This window comes from Herpailurus yagouaroundi, unplaced genomic scaffold (assembly GCF_014898765.1).
Source record: "Herpailurus yagouaroundi ecotype Mexico unplaced genomic scaffold, PumYag 100, whole genome shotgun sequence".
Lineage (NCBI taxonomy): Eukaryota > Metazoa > Chordata > Mammalia > Carnivora > Felidae > Herpailurus > Herpailurus yagouaroundi.
Window position 1 is genome coordinate 81854597 of NW_024412391.1, and position 15247 is coordinate 81869843.

The 15247-nt window shown below is 42.4% G+C and overlaps 1 protein-coding gene across 5 annotated transcripts in view; it reads right to left on the reverse strand.

Annotated features, from left to right (window-relative positions):
• Positions 1-5901, reverse strand: part of SRPK2 (SRSF protein kinase 2) — a 255446-nt gene extending 249545 nt beyond the window's left edge. For 3 of the 5 annotated variants that reach the window (XM_040472883.1, XM_040472878.1, XM_040472884.1), the window contains exon 1: positions 5674-5900. In XM_040472883.1, the coding sequence (XP_040328817.1) occupies positions 5674-5744 (71 nt within the window). In that variant the 5' untranslated portion in view covers positions 5745-5900. Of the gene's footprint in view, positions 1-5673 lie in introns of all 5 variants that reach the window. The other 2 variants (XM_040472882.1, XM_040472879.1) reach the window with 2 other exon arrangements.
• Positions 5902-15247: the final 9346 nt, after the last annotated feature.

The window sequence follows — 15247 nt, forward strand, 5'->3', positions numbered from 1 at the left end:
TTTTTTTTTTTTCAAAAAAATTTTTTAACGTTTATTTATTTTTGAGACAGAGAGAGACAGAGCATGAACAGGGGAGGGTCAGAGAGAGAGGGAGACACAGAATCTGAAACAGGCTCCAGGCTCTGAGCAGTCAGCCCAGAGCCCGACACGGGGCTTGAACTCACGAACCGTGAGATCATGACCTGAGCCGAAGTCGGACGCTTAACCGACTGAGCCACCCAGGTGCCCCCATATTCCTTTTTTAAATGGCACATAAATGTTGGCAAAGATATAGAGATACTGGAACGCTTGTACATTGCTGGTGGGAATGTAAAATGGTGCAGTCATTGTGGAAAACAGCCCCACAGTTCCTCAAAAAGCTAAATATAGAATTATCACCCCTAGGTAGACATCCAAAATAAATACAAACAGGTACTCCAATCCTTGTACACAAATGTACGTGGCAGTACTAATCACAGTAGCCAAAAGGTTAGAAACAACCCAAATACCCATCAGCATATGAATGGCTAAACCAATTGTGTTTCAGACATACAATGAAATATTTTTCAGCCCATTAAAAGAACCACGAAGAAAAAGAAGGAAAGAATGAAAACGAATGATACATGCTACAATGTAGATGAACCTCAAAACATTATGCAAGTGAAAGAAGCCAGACACAAATGGTCTGTTTCATATTGTATAATGCCATTTATATGAAAACATCCAGCATAAGCAAATCCAAAGAAAGCAGATTGGTGGTGGCTAGTGGCCGGGTGGAGGAGGGGAAATGAGGAACAACCAGCTACACGGGTACAGGTTTTCTTTTGTAGTGATGAAAACATTTTGGAGCTGGAAAGAGGTGTATTGCACAATTACAATATTGTAAACATGCTAAATGAATTGTGCACTCTAAAATTGTTAAGATCGTGGGGCACCTGGATGGCTCAGTCAGTTAAGCATCCAGCTTTGGCTCCGGTCACGATCTCACTGTTCACGGGTTCGAGTCCTGCATCAGGGTCTGTGCTGACGGCTCAGAGCCTGGAGCCTGCTTTGGATTCTGTGTCTCCCTCTCTCTTTGCCTCTCCCCCACTCGTGCTCGCTCTCTCTCTCTCTCTCTCTCTCTCTCTCTCAAAAATAAATAAACATTAACAAGATTTAAAAACTTAAAAAATAAAATTGTTAACTTCATGCTATGTGAATTTCATCTCAATTAAAAAAAAAATTCTGTAGCACCTGGGTGGCTCAGTTGTTTAAGCATCTGACTTCAGCTCAGGTCACAGATTAGTGGGTTTGAGCCTCACTTTGGGCTCTGTGCTGACAGCTTGGAACCTGCTTCAGATTCTGTGTCTCCCTCTCTCTTTCTACCCCTCCCTCATTCATGCATGCACACGCTCTCTCTCTCTCTCTCTCTCTCTCTCAAAAATAAATAAAAATAAACATTAAAAACAAAATTCTGTGAGGGTAATGCTTTGAGACTGAGTGTCCTTCCTCAAGAATCTTTCACACTGTGGGTTAGCATCCAGTGATGATGCTTGCCTGGATCAATTATTATTATAGTGGTGGTAGAATATTGATATTATAATCCTAACATTCCATCTGTTCATCTATATTAATTAGGTGACAGTCTTCTCTAAGGAAGACCTTTCATTTCTCCTGCCACTCCTTTGTTCTCTGTTTTCAGCTTGTTCTCTTTGTTTTGTCAACTGACAGTTGACAGTAATTACTGTCACTTTGATTTTTGATCTTGAATTGTTCCATATTTGACCACAAAAGACACTTCCAACTTGCAGTGTCCTTTGGACATGTCCCCATGGGTTTTTGAGCACCTCTTTACTTTCTGGCATGGTCCAGGAAACCTTGTCCTTTCCCTGACCTGATCTCAGAAACATCATGAGTCCAGTCTTAGTTCCTTCTAGAAGGTGATTAAAAGCTTTGAAGCCAAAGAAATGTGAGTTTGAAACCAGTTTCTTTTATTATTTTTCACAGCTTTATTGAGATATAATTCACAAACCATACAATTCACCCACTTAAAGTGCAAAATTTAATAGTTTTTAATACATTCACATCCACAACTAATTTTAAACATTTAAAATTAACAATCTAATTTTAAAATATTTTTGTCACCCCTAAAAGAAACGCCATACCCATTAGCAGTCACTCCCCGTTTCCCCCAACCTTCCCTGCCCAAGCCTTGGACAAGCACTAATCTCCTTTCTCTCTCTATAGACTTGCCTGTTCCAAACAGATCATATAAATGAAATCATATAATATGTGTCCTTTTGTGACTGGCTTTTTTCAGTTACCTCAATGTTGAAACCAATTTCTGCTACTTAATTTCTGCATAACCTGGGACAAGTTACCTAATTACAACATCTGGAAAATGGTAATCATATTAATACCAATCCTCCTGGGTCAATATGATAATCAACTAACATAAGTAACTATTCAGTACACGGTAATTATCATTAACATTACATGGGAGGCACATACCCAATCTCTTTGCTAGATCTTTTGCATTCATTTGTTCAACAAATAATTACCAAATACCTATTATGTAGCATTGTTCTAGGTACTGAATCTACAGCAGTGAACAAAGCACACAAAGATCTCCCTGCCCACATGGAGCTCACATTCTATTGCCAGAAGCAGAAAATAAACAAAATAAACATGGGAATTGTAGATTATGATTACTAGATGGCAATACCATCTATGAAAAGAAGAAAAAAACTGAAAAACAAACACTAACCTTTTGAGACTTAAGAAAAGTCTCACTGAAAAGCTAAGAATGAAAGGCCTCAAGGTGATCTTGTCAATCTTTTTACTTCTATAAATTAGGAGAGAAGTATATTTGCCACCTAGAGTATTTGTGAATTGCTTTGAATTTATTGAATTAAAATACACCAACCAAATTATCAATAAACAATTTACACATCCTATATTAGGTGCTTACAGAAAGAATGATAGATTATAAACCTAGTCTCTGCAAATTTAAAAATGAAACATTTCAGGGCACATGGCTGGTGCAGTGCATACAGAGCATGTGAGAATCTCAGGGTCAGTGGCAAGTTCAAGCCCCACAGTGGGTACAGAGCCTACTGAAAAAAAAAATTAAAACAACTAAAAATTTATTTGATATGCATCATAGTTTCAAGTAACATTTTAAAGGAAATCAGGGGCACCTGGGTAGCTCAGTCGGTTGAGCGTCCGACTCTTGATTTTGGCTCAGGTCATGATCCAAGGGTCGTGGAATGGAGCCCCACATCAGGCTCCATGCCGAAGATTCTCTCTCACTCCCTCTGCCCCTCTCCCCTGCTCACTCTCTCCCCCAAAAATACAAAAAAAATTTTTTTAATTTAAAAATAAATAATTTTAAAGGAAAAAAAGAAACAAAGAGAATAAAAGTTTTTTTGTATATGTTTTATTCTTAGTTTTCCTTTTTTTTTTTTAATTTTGTAAGTGTTTATTATTTTTGAGAGAGAGAGAGCTGTCAGCACAGAGCCCGACACGGGGCTCGAACCCACGAAACGTGAGATCTTGACTTGAGCTGAAGTTGGACGATTAACTGACTGAGCCACGCAGGCGCCCCAGTTTTTTTTTTTTTTTTTCAAGTAAGATCATTGTGGGTCTCAAACTCACAATCCTGAGAGTATAAATTTATTTTATTCTACCAATATTTATTGCTAATAAAAATAATCATAAGGATATTATAATTAAGAAGGGGAAGTATTAGAACTGGATATATCTTAGGGGCACCAGGGTGGCTCCATCAGTTGAGCAACCTTTTTTTTTTTTTTTTAAACATTTTATTTATTTTTGAGACAGAGCATGAACGAGGGAGGGGCAGAGAGAGAGGGAGACACAGAATCAGAATCAGGCTCCAGGCTCTGAGCCATCAGCACAGAGCCCGAGGCGGGGCTCGAACTCACGGACCGCGAGATCCTTACCTGAGCTGAAGTTGGACGCTTAACCAACTGAGCCACCCCGGCGCCTCAAGAAACCAACTCTTAATTTCCACTAAGTTCATGATCCCAGGGTCATTGTTTGAGACCCCATGTCCGGTTCTGCACTAGAAGTGGACCCTACTTAAGATTCTCCCTCTCCTGGGTGCCTAGGTGGCTCAGTCGGTTGGGCGGCCGACTTCAGCTCAGGTCATGATGTCACTGCTCGTGAATTCGAGCTCCGCTTCGGGCTCTGTGCTGACAGCTCAGAGCCTGGAAGCTGCTTCGGATTCTGTGTCTCCGATCTCTCTCTGCCCCTCCCCTGCTCGAAGCTCTGTCTCTCTCTGTCTCCCAAATATAAAAAATAAAAAACATTAAAAAATAAAATAAAATAGATTCTCCCTCCCCCTATGGGGTGCCTGGGTGGCTCAGTTAAGCATCTGACTTCAGCTCAGGTCAAGATCTCAGCTTACGGGTTTGAGCCCTGCATCAGGCCCTGTGCTGACAGCTCGGAGCCTGGAGCCTGCTTCAGATTCTGTGTCTCCTTCTCTCTCTGCCCCTCCCCTTCTCGTGCTCTGTCTCTCTTAAAAATAAAGAAACATTTTTTTTTTTAATTTTAAAAAAGATTCTCCCTCTCCCTCTCTCTGCCTCTGCCCTGCTAGCGTGCACACACACACATATACTCTCTCTCTCTCTCAAAGAGAAAAAGGAAAAAAAAACAAAAAAACAAAACTGGATATATTTTTTTCTCTGTGCTGTCCAAAAGTAGTGAAAAGGAAAATACATATGCATTTTTCCCCAGCCAAGTACAACAGAATTCAAGATGAACATATCATATTAATTTTTACTAAATATAAGAGAAAATTACAGAATGCTGTAAACCCAATTACACACTAATGTTTCCAAGTAGAGCTACTAAATCATACTGTATCTTAGAAGGTATATTTAGTATGTCATTGAATTGGAAACAGACTTGAGAGCTCATATAATCCACCTTCCTTCAGGCCTTTAGTAGATGAGAACCTAGCCTTTTTCCAAAGGCTTTCTAATGCTTTTACATTTCTAGGAAAGTTTCCTTGTATCTAATTTATACTTTCTAGTATGAAGCTTAAGCATGTCTCTTTTTTTTTATGTGTCCTTTCTTTTTTTTTAATTTTTGAGACAGAGAGAAACAGAGCACGAGCGGGGGAGGGGCAGAGAGAGAGAGGGGGAGACACAGAATCAGAAGCAGGCTCCAGGCTCTGAGCGGTCAGCACAAAGCCCGACATGGGGCTTGAACCCACGAACCGTGAGATCATGACCTGAGCTGAAGTTGGACACTTAACCAACTGAGCCACCCAGGCGCCCCAAGCCTGTCTCTTATTATTTCATTACAGCATATTTCTCAGTGACATTAGTACCACTAAAGCAGCAATTTCACCCAGAAGTTAGTGCAGAGTAATAGAGCCAGACTGGCACAGTTGAAACCCTAGTTTTATCATTCACTATCTTGGTAACGTTGGGCAAGTTACTCACATTCTCTGTGCCTCAGCTTCCTGATCCAAAAAATGGGGATAGTAGTAACTACCTTATATATTTGTTGTGAGGATTCAATGAGTTATTTCACGTAAAATGTTTAGAGAAGGATCTAATTGTTCAATAAATATTGGCTGTACTTATATATATGCACATTAAGACATGCATTGCTAATCTATTGCTGCATGACAAATTTCTCCCAAATTTAGCAACTGAAAACAACAAACGTTTATTATCTCACGATTTCTGTGGTCCAGGACTTTGGGAGCAGTTCAGCTGGAAAGTGAAGTTGTCACTGGAGGCTGCTGTCATCTGGAGGCTGGAGGAAGGCTGAGAGATCTGTTACCAAGATGGCTCACTCACATGGCTGTTAGCAGGGGGTCTCAGATCCTCACTGGCTGTTTCAGGGAGACCTCACTTCCTCCCCCTGATCTTTCCATAGGGCTGGCTTGAGTGTCTGGCTTCCCCTGGAGAGCAAGGAAGAAACTTGACTGCCTTTTGTGACCTACCCTCAGAAGTCACAATCCATCATTTTCACTACATTCTATTCCTGAGATGCAAGTACAGCACATGCTTAGAGGAGGGGCCTGAGAGCATTTCTTGAAGGGAAGCCAAACGGACTATGTGGACATATTCTTTAAACCACCACCAGGGGTCATTCCGTCTTTCTTTTACTGCCTCTGATTTGCAAGTGAGCATCCTTATAGACCCCTCATTTGGCCATTGTCTGAAGAGTAGAAATGAAAGAGAATTCTCAGTCCAACACTCAGACTAAGGAAAAGGGAAGGTTGACTAGATTATCTACAGAACATCATCAATAGTAATAAATTTGTCATAAATGAAATGCCTACTGTATATAAGACTCTTACATAAGCCAGTGAAAAATGACGCTTGGGGGCGCCTGGGTGGCTCAGTCGGTTAAGCAACTGACTTCGGCTCAGGTCATGATCTCGCAGTCCGTGGGTTTGAGCCCAGTGTCGGGTTCTGTGCTGACAGCTCGGAGCCTGGAGCCTGCTTCAGATTCTGCATCTTCCTCTCTCTGTTCCTCCCCTGCTCATTCTCTGTCTCTCTCTGTCTCTCAAAAATAAACGTTAAAAAAAAAATTAAAGGGGCGCCTGGGTGGCGCAGTCGGTTAAGCGTCCGACTTCAGCCAGGTCACGGTCTCGCGGTCTGTGAGTTCGAGCCCCGCGTCAGGCTCTGGGCTGATGGCTCAGAGCCTGGAGCCTATTTCCGATTGTGTGTCTCCCTCTCTCTCTGCCCCTCCCCCGTTCATGCTCTGTCTCTCTCTGTCCCAAAAATAAATAAACGTTGAAAAAAAAAAATTAAAAAAAAAAAAAAAGAAAAATGACTCCTGAAGATCTGCCAGGGCTGTGTTAGTAGGGATTTAGAATATTGACCAATATGGGGGCGCCTGGGTGGCTCAGCTGGTTAAGCATCTGACTCTTGATTTCGGCTCAGGTCATGATCTCACGGTTCGTGAGACTGAGGCCTGTGTCTGACTCCAAGATGACAACACAGAGCCTACTTGGGATTCTCCCTCCCTCTCTCTCTGACCCTCCCCTGTTCACACTCTGTCTCTCAAAAATAAATAAACATCAAAAAGAAAAAGAAAAAGAATATTGACCAATATGCCAGCACATATATAAACAGATTCAATGGTCTGGCCATAATAAACTATGCTGAACTCTCCCACCACGGGCTCCACTCCTTTCAAGCATTTGGACATGAATACAGCCATGATCGAATACTTGTTTGTCAAATACATGAACTCTCTGTAAGAATTTTGTTTTCCATTTTATTGTAACTGATTTTAAAATCCAATATAAAATCTAATGTAAAAACAAATTGAACATAATTTTTCTCACAGTTCAACATGAATTCTGTTCTAGCATAATTCACATTCAGTTCTTCAAGAATGTGTGACTCTGAGTATGAGTACAGAGATAAAATACACTTTATCAATAAAAAACGGCTTTATAGTCAGTGTGCCTGGCTGACTCAGTCAGTGGAACATGTGACTCTTGATCTCTGGGTCAAGAGTTCAAGTCCCATGTTGGGAGTAGAGACTACTTAAAAATAAAATATTTTTAAAAATCCCTTTAAAAAAAATTATTTTGAGAGAGAGAAAGAGAATGCAAGGAGGGGAGGGCCAGAGAGAGGGTTAGAGAGAGAAATCTAAGCAAGCTCTGCACTGTCAGGGCAGAGCCCAACATGGGGCTTGAACTCCCAAACTGTGAGATCATGACTGAGCGGAAATCAAGAGTCCAATGCTTAACTGACTGAGCCACCTAGGTGCCCCAAAAATAAAATCTTAAACAAACAAACAAACAAACAAACAAACAAACACAGCTTGATAGGTCTTCATGATTATAGTATTCAGTTGTATTTGTTTTTTAAACTTTCTATTGTTACATTATATACATGTAGAGATATGCATAAATCACAAGGGTACAATAAAAACACCTGTGTTTTAGGGGCGCCTGGGTGGCTCAGCTGGCTAAGCATCTGACTTTGGTTTAGGTCATGACCTTTTGGTTGGGGTTCGAGCTCTGCATTGGGCTTTCTGCTGTCGGCGTGGGGCCTGGCTCCCTCTCCCTCTGCCCCTCCCCCCACTCATGTTTTCTATCTGCCTCAAAAATACATAAAAACATCAAAAAAATTTTTTTAATGTTGAACATTCCCATTACCTCATGAAAGCTCCCCTCATTCCTCTTCAGTCACCACTCCCATCCAGGTAACCTCTATTCTAACTTCTAACATTGCCAATTAATGCTGCCTGGTTTTTAGGTTTATGGCAATAAAATCAGACACTAGGCCTTTGCATCTGGTTTCTTTTGCTTAGCATGATGTTTGTGAGACCGAGCTGTGTGTTGTATGTAATACTTTCATTGCTGTATAGTGTGCCATTGTGTGTATATACCACTTGTTTTTTTATATCCACTGGCACCATTATTTTTTTATTTTAACTTTTTTAATGTTTTATTTATTTTTGAGACAGAGACAGAGCATGAGAGAGGGCGGGGCAGAGAGACAGGGAGACACAGAATCCGAAACAGGCTTCAGGCTCTGAGCCGTCAGTCAGCACAGACCCGCCTGACGCGGGGCTGGATCCCACAAGCTGTGAGACCGTGACCTGTGCCGAAGTCGGACTCTTAACCAACTGAGCCACCCAGGCGTCCCGTTTTTTTAAAGATTTTATTTTTAAGTAATCTCTGCAGCCAACATGGGGCTTGAACTCACAACCTCAAGATCACAAGTCACATGCTCTACGGACTGAGCCAGCCAGGCGCCCCCACTGGTGACATTTATTAAACTATGTGTCTTGGGGCGCCTTGGTGGTTCAGTTGGTTAAGCATCCAACTGTTGATTTCGGCTCAGGTCATGATCTCACTGTTTGTGGGTTCGAGCCCCATGTGGGGCTATTGAGCTGACGGCCCAGAGCCTCCTTGCGATTCTCTCTCCCTTCCTCTCTCTCTGCTCCTCCTCTTCGCATGTGCCCTCTTTCTCAAAATAAATAAACATTAAACAACAACAACAACAACAACAACAACAACAAAAACTACTGTGTCTTAACCCCAAACCTGCCCTTCTACCCTCAGGCGTGTAATGAGGCAGTTGTGACTCAGCCAAGGGGCTACAATTAGTTCTGCCTGTTGGGGGCGCTAGAGGGAGGCTGGAGGACTTGCTCCTTCCTGTTGGCTGGCGGTCCGTCAGCATCACCTCTTCACAGCAGGAGTTGTTTCCAGTGTCAGGTTTTATGGTACTCCTCAGACCAGCCTGTCCTGGTAGAATGAACAACACCAGACAGTTCCCTCTCCTCAGACCTCTGGGTCCCAGCTCCCTCCTCTGAGTTTCTGAGGCACCCCAGCTTTGCACTGTGTTCCCTAACCACCCCCCACCCCCGCCCGGGGAGATGGGGAACATGCATTATTACTGTTACCACCATGTCCCCTTTACCCTTTGTTATTCTCCAGCACCTGTTCAACCTAACAATGCCTTACATGTTTTTGTGAAAGTAACTCATCTAACTGCAATAAAAAAGTAATTTTCAGGGTGTCTGGGTCTGTTAAGCATCTGACTTTGGCTCAATTAGTGATCTCATGGTTTGTGAGTTCGCGCCCCACATCAGGCTCTGTGCTGACAGCAAGGAGCTTACTTGGGATTCTCTCTCTCTCCCTCTGTCTCTGCCCCTCCCCCGCCCATTCTTTCTCTCAAAATAAATAAGCTTTAAAAAAAAAAAGGTAATTTTCTGTTTTTCCTCTAGACTCTAATGGACACAGGATTCTACCAGTAACAGGTGTTTGGACTGTCTCCTGTTTGGGCTATTATGAGTAACACTACTATGAATGTCCTTGTCTCTGTCTGTTGGTAAATATGTCAAGATCTACGGAACTGCTAAGTCACAGGGAATGTGTGCGCTCACTTGTAGCAGGTACTGCCCAAACATTTCCTAAAGTGCTTGTAGAAATGACTGCATTGATTCTAAGGCATTCCCTGGATCTCACAGCTGATTCTCAGAACTTTTAAAAGTCAATAAGCCCCACACCGTTGTAATTTAATCTCTACCTCAGGATTTTTATGTTGCAATGCTAAAGCAAACTAGACTTCATGTTGCATAAAGATAGACTGTATGTCCTTAATTCCTCTGTGAGTGTCTGGCACATAGTACGTGATGTTGAATAAATAATACGAATAATAAAAGGAAGTTTAAATCTGTCCTTTCGTACAGTTGAACTAATGTGCAACAGTAACGTAAATTGAGGTCAGTTCTACCCTATCCTAAGACACACTCAGTAACCGGAGAACACATTGCACTGGGTAGCTGTAGATAAACAGGGCTTAATTTCCATGGGCTGGTTCTATTGCCCTGCGAGACCCATTTTGCTTCTCACGGTCTGCTTAAATGTTTGATACAGGAGCAGACACAATACAACAGTGGCAGGGGGAGCTGCTTTTGGGTTGGGGCAGCCTTGTCTGGAACGTCAACCTCGTCGTCGTTTAAACCCTCTCACTGGACGCCTTGATGGCTCGGTCGGTTGAATGTTGGACTCTTGATTTCGGCTCAGGTCACGATCCCAGGGTCATGGGATCGAGTCCCGCGTTGAGCTCTGCAGTGAGCTTGGAACCTGCACTCAGCGAGATTCTCTCACTCACTTCCCCTGTCCCGCATAAAATAAGATATAAAATAAAATAAAAAATAAAATAAAATAAAGTAAAAATTTTTTAAAAAAGGCGTACCTGGTTGGCTCAGTCGGTTAAACGTCTGTCTGACTCTTGACTTCGGCTCAGGTCATGATCTCACGGTTCTTGAGTTCAAGCCCCACATTGGGTTATCTGCTGTCAGCACAGAGCCCACTTCAGATCCTCTGTGCCCTCTTCTCTCTGCCCTACTCACACTCTCTCAAAAATAAAAACATTAAAAAATAAAATAAAATAAGCTCTCTCTCAAGAACCTTCTTTTTAAGTAAGCTCTACACCCAAAATGGGGGCTTGAACTCACAACCCCAAGATCAAGAGTCACATATTCTACCAACTGAGCCACCTAGGCACTCCCTTTTTTCAATAATCTTTAATGGAAATCCCCAAATGAAAGGAATCCCCTAGGATTTATTCTCAGACTGACTCAGACTTCAGGGTGCTCCTCTCAAACCTCTGTGAGGTCTTTTTTTTTCCTTTTAAATATGTATATTTTGAAAAAGAGAGAGAGGGTAAGCAGAGGTGGAGCAGAGAGAAAGGGAGAGAGAATCCCAGGGAGCCTCCATGCTGCCACCACAGAGCTTAGGGCTCAAGCCCAAAAACTGTGAGATCGTGACCTGAACGAAAATCAAGAGTCAGGCATTTAACCGACTGAGCCACCCCCGCGCCTCTGCAAGGTCTTAAGAATCAACCTACACAAGCCCCAGGGCAAACAACCCACATCTGCTGACCCCACCTGGAATCCTTCACAAACCAAACTTTGAGGAAACAATGGGTTTCTAACACCTGCTGGTAACTCAGGGCTCCTGACTTCAGCTGACCATGGAGAAGTAGCAGCTTGCTAGAAGCTCCTAACATAGGAGGCTGACCACCACCTAGCACGTCAAACTGCTCAACAAAAATTAGGGCAGGGAAAGGAGGAGGAGGAGTGACGGTGACATATACATGTGTTTATAAAATAAATCTTTTTAAGTTTTATTTATTTAACTGATCACTACACCCCATGTAGGGGTCTAACTCACAACTCCAAGATCAAGACTCAGATGTTCCAACAACTGAGCCAGGCAGGCGCCCCTATAGAATAATCTTTATGTGTTGTAGAACAACACAATTTCCAATTGCATATATCTGTTTTTATATAATGTAGGATTACCAGGGTGATATTTTCTGACTTTACAAGTAATGCAACCTCATTGAGGTTCCATTAATAATAGAGTCAAAACAATCCAGAAACTGGGGACTTTTTTTGTTTGACGAAATGGTGAGGAAGCAGATATACCTAACTCTGAATTAAAGACAATGGTATTTTTTAATCGCTGGGTACGGAAGGCATGTTTTCGTAGCCTGTCACAGCCGGTGATGTACAGCAAACGGATGTCTCTTCTCATGCACTATTTGTCACCAGACAGGAAGTCAGCGTGTTCTGTTGTCGTAGTGCAAGGTGATATAAGAGCCTCCTGTTTTTGAGTCCTCAGACACTTCTTCAGTTCTCTCCCCTCCCCTTCTTGTCTAATGCTAGATTCACAGCCATGTAACACCTAAAGAACCTAGTCATCACAAGTTGGGTATTGCCTCATTTGTCTATTGCTGCATAGAAAGACAACCTAAAATTTGTAGCTTAAAACAACAATGATCTATTATTTCTCACAATGCTGTGGGTTCACTAGACAGTTATTCTGATCTCATCTGGGCTCACTCAGGCTATTGCATCCATCTGGTGGGTGAGCTAGACCCAGAGGGCCCAAGACGACCCCATCCCTATATCTGAGACAGTGAAGGGACTGGAAGGCTGGAATCTCTCTCTCTCTCCATGAAGTCTTTTGTCATTAGCTAGTCTATCTGAGCTTTTTACATGGCAAATCTCAAGAGAGTGAAGATACAAGCTGTGGAGGCTCCAGAAAACTCAGACGATGACACTTCCACAATATTCTATTGCTTTAAGAAAATCTTAAGGCCAGATTTATTGCAAGATGCAATGATACCAAGCGCGTGATTTTAGGGAGGTGTGATTCATCAGGGCCACTTTATAGCAATCTACCATAGGGTGTGTGTGTGTGTGTGTGTGTGTGTGTGTGTGTGTAAAATCCAGTTGGACTTGATTAGTAGCGTGCTTGCCAATGTACCTAAACCTCTGTAAGTTCAATCTGTCAACAGTTTTGTTTTGTTTTGTTTAGCAACCACAAGGAACAAAATAATAAGCTAGGAATATACATTTATGTTGCAATTTCTGGCTAAAAGAATGCTTTCAGATCAATTAAAAAAATTTTTTTTCAAATCTACCCTGTGAAATAGGTAATGTGCGTGGGGTATAATAAGACATACACTTGGTATTTGATCTCAGTTCCTGGCACAGAGCTTTTAACACCTTTGAGACTTTCTCAGTATTAGAAAGGTCTTTATTTTTCCATGATGAGCCCCTTTTGGTCACACCTGGCCAACTTAGGGTAACGCTTCTGGTAAGCCTCAAGATGAGGCTGGTCACCAGAAAGACCAAGTGATGAAAGGATTGAAAGTTTCAGCCCTACCCCTGACCTCCTTTGAGGGAAGGATTGCTAAAGGATTTCGCAAAGATAAAAACTTTTTTTAAAGTTTATTTAATTATTTTGAGAGGGAGAGAGAGAGAGTGCGGGCACACACATGCACATGAGCGGGGCAGGGGCAGAGAGGGAGGGAGAGAGAGAATCCCAAGCAGGCTCCGCACCGTCAGCGCCGAGCCCTACTTGGGGCTCAAACCCACAAACCATGAGATCAGATCATGACCTGAGTCGAAACCAAGAGTCGAATACTCAACTGACTGAGCCACCCAGGTGCCCCGAAGATAAAAACTCTTGGATGACATTCGAACTTCCCAGCTGTTGAAGCATCAAAGTGCTGCAAGGGTGATGTGCCCCAAGAGGGTGTGGAAGCCCTGTGCACCCCGCCACCCAAACCTTGCCCTACACATCACCTCTGTTTGGCTGCTCCCGTGTAGCTTTTATAATAAACCAGTAAAATGCCCTCCTGAGTTCTACGAGCCTTTCTAGCAAATTATCGATAACCTGAGTTATCGAACCTGATAATTTGTTGTGGCAATCCCTGCTTTTTTATCACCAGTCAGAATAAGCCTGGGTGGTCTCTCTGAGACTTGAAACTGGTCCTGAAGCAGGAAGGGAGGCAGCTTTGTAGGGTCCGTGCTAACTCCAGACAGTTATTGTCAGAACTGAAGTGAATTGTGTGTTTTTTGTTTGTTTTTAAATTAAAAAAAAAATTTAATGTTTATTTATTTTTGAGAGAGAGAGAGAGAGAGAGAGAGAGAGAGAGAGAGAGAGAGAAACAGAGCACAAGCAGGGGAGGAGCAGAGAGAGAGGGAGACACAGGATCTGAAGCGGGCTCCAGGCTCTGACCTGTCAACACAGAGCCCCACACAGGGCTCAAACTCACAAGCTGTGAGATCATGACCTGAGCAGACGTCAGACGCTTAACGGACTGAGCCACCCAAGCGCCCCTAGAAATGAATTGTTGAATACCCAGTTGGTGTCCTGAGCATTAGAGAATTGGTTGTGGGCTTTGGAAAACATTCCAGAGGTCCCATTTTTGCAGTAGGTAGGAGAGCTAGGACACACACAACATTTTCACTCAACATACACTTTTTTCCCACATCGGTTCCTCCTCTTTATAAGTCAAAGATTATTTCACGGGCACCTGGGTGGCTCAGTCAGTTGGCCTCCAACTTCAGCTCAGGTCATGATCTCCAGGTTCATGAGTTCAAGCCCCACATCAGGGCTGCTGCTGTCAGTGCAGAGCCCACTGTGGATCCTCTGTCCCCTCTCTTTGCTCCTCCCCCACTTGCACTCCCTCAAAAATAAATTTTTGACATTTTGACATTAAAAAGAAATAAAAATAAGACATTATTTCATAAGCCATAGACATTACCCAATACTCCCTCTGTATGTGTAAAAGACTAGAGACCATTACACCTAAAACCAAAAGAGAAAAAAAATGAAGAGGAAAAGTTCTCTTAACTGAAAGTTCTGCCACACAATAGGCAGACTCTCCTGCTGCAGCCAAAATTTCCAGAAGGAATCAAAGCTCTTATAACCCAATCCAAAGTTCCAAGGAGAAAATTGAGCTGACAGTCATATATTGATATACATGTACATATAGCACCACTAGAAATGAGGTATCTAAGTTTTCTGAAAACAAATAAACTGAATACCATGAGAGCAAACTTATCTGCTAATAGTTCCTGGCAAGCATTAAAATAAATTTAGAGGAGCTAGTGATGCTGGACATGTCCAGAAAATGAATTACACTGAGATATATAAAACAAAACAAAAGCTTACTATACGTTTTCAGTGGGATAAAGTCTGAAAAATTGGCCAGAATCTTCTGAAAAATAGAAATAGGTAGTTCTGTAATGACAAGCTACAGTTAGAATATCGTCCTGCATGTTAACCTCTAAAGGCAGTTTGAGAGCCCCTGTCACTGGCAGCACCTTGGACAGAGGATTCGGTGGTTTCATTAGCCTCAGTAGCCTTGTGGGGGCTCTTGTTTAGGAAGGATTCTATCTCCTGATCTATGAACATGCTCCACCTCTTCCTCTTGGAGTAAAACCATCTTCTAAATAGTTTTTCCCCTAC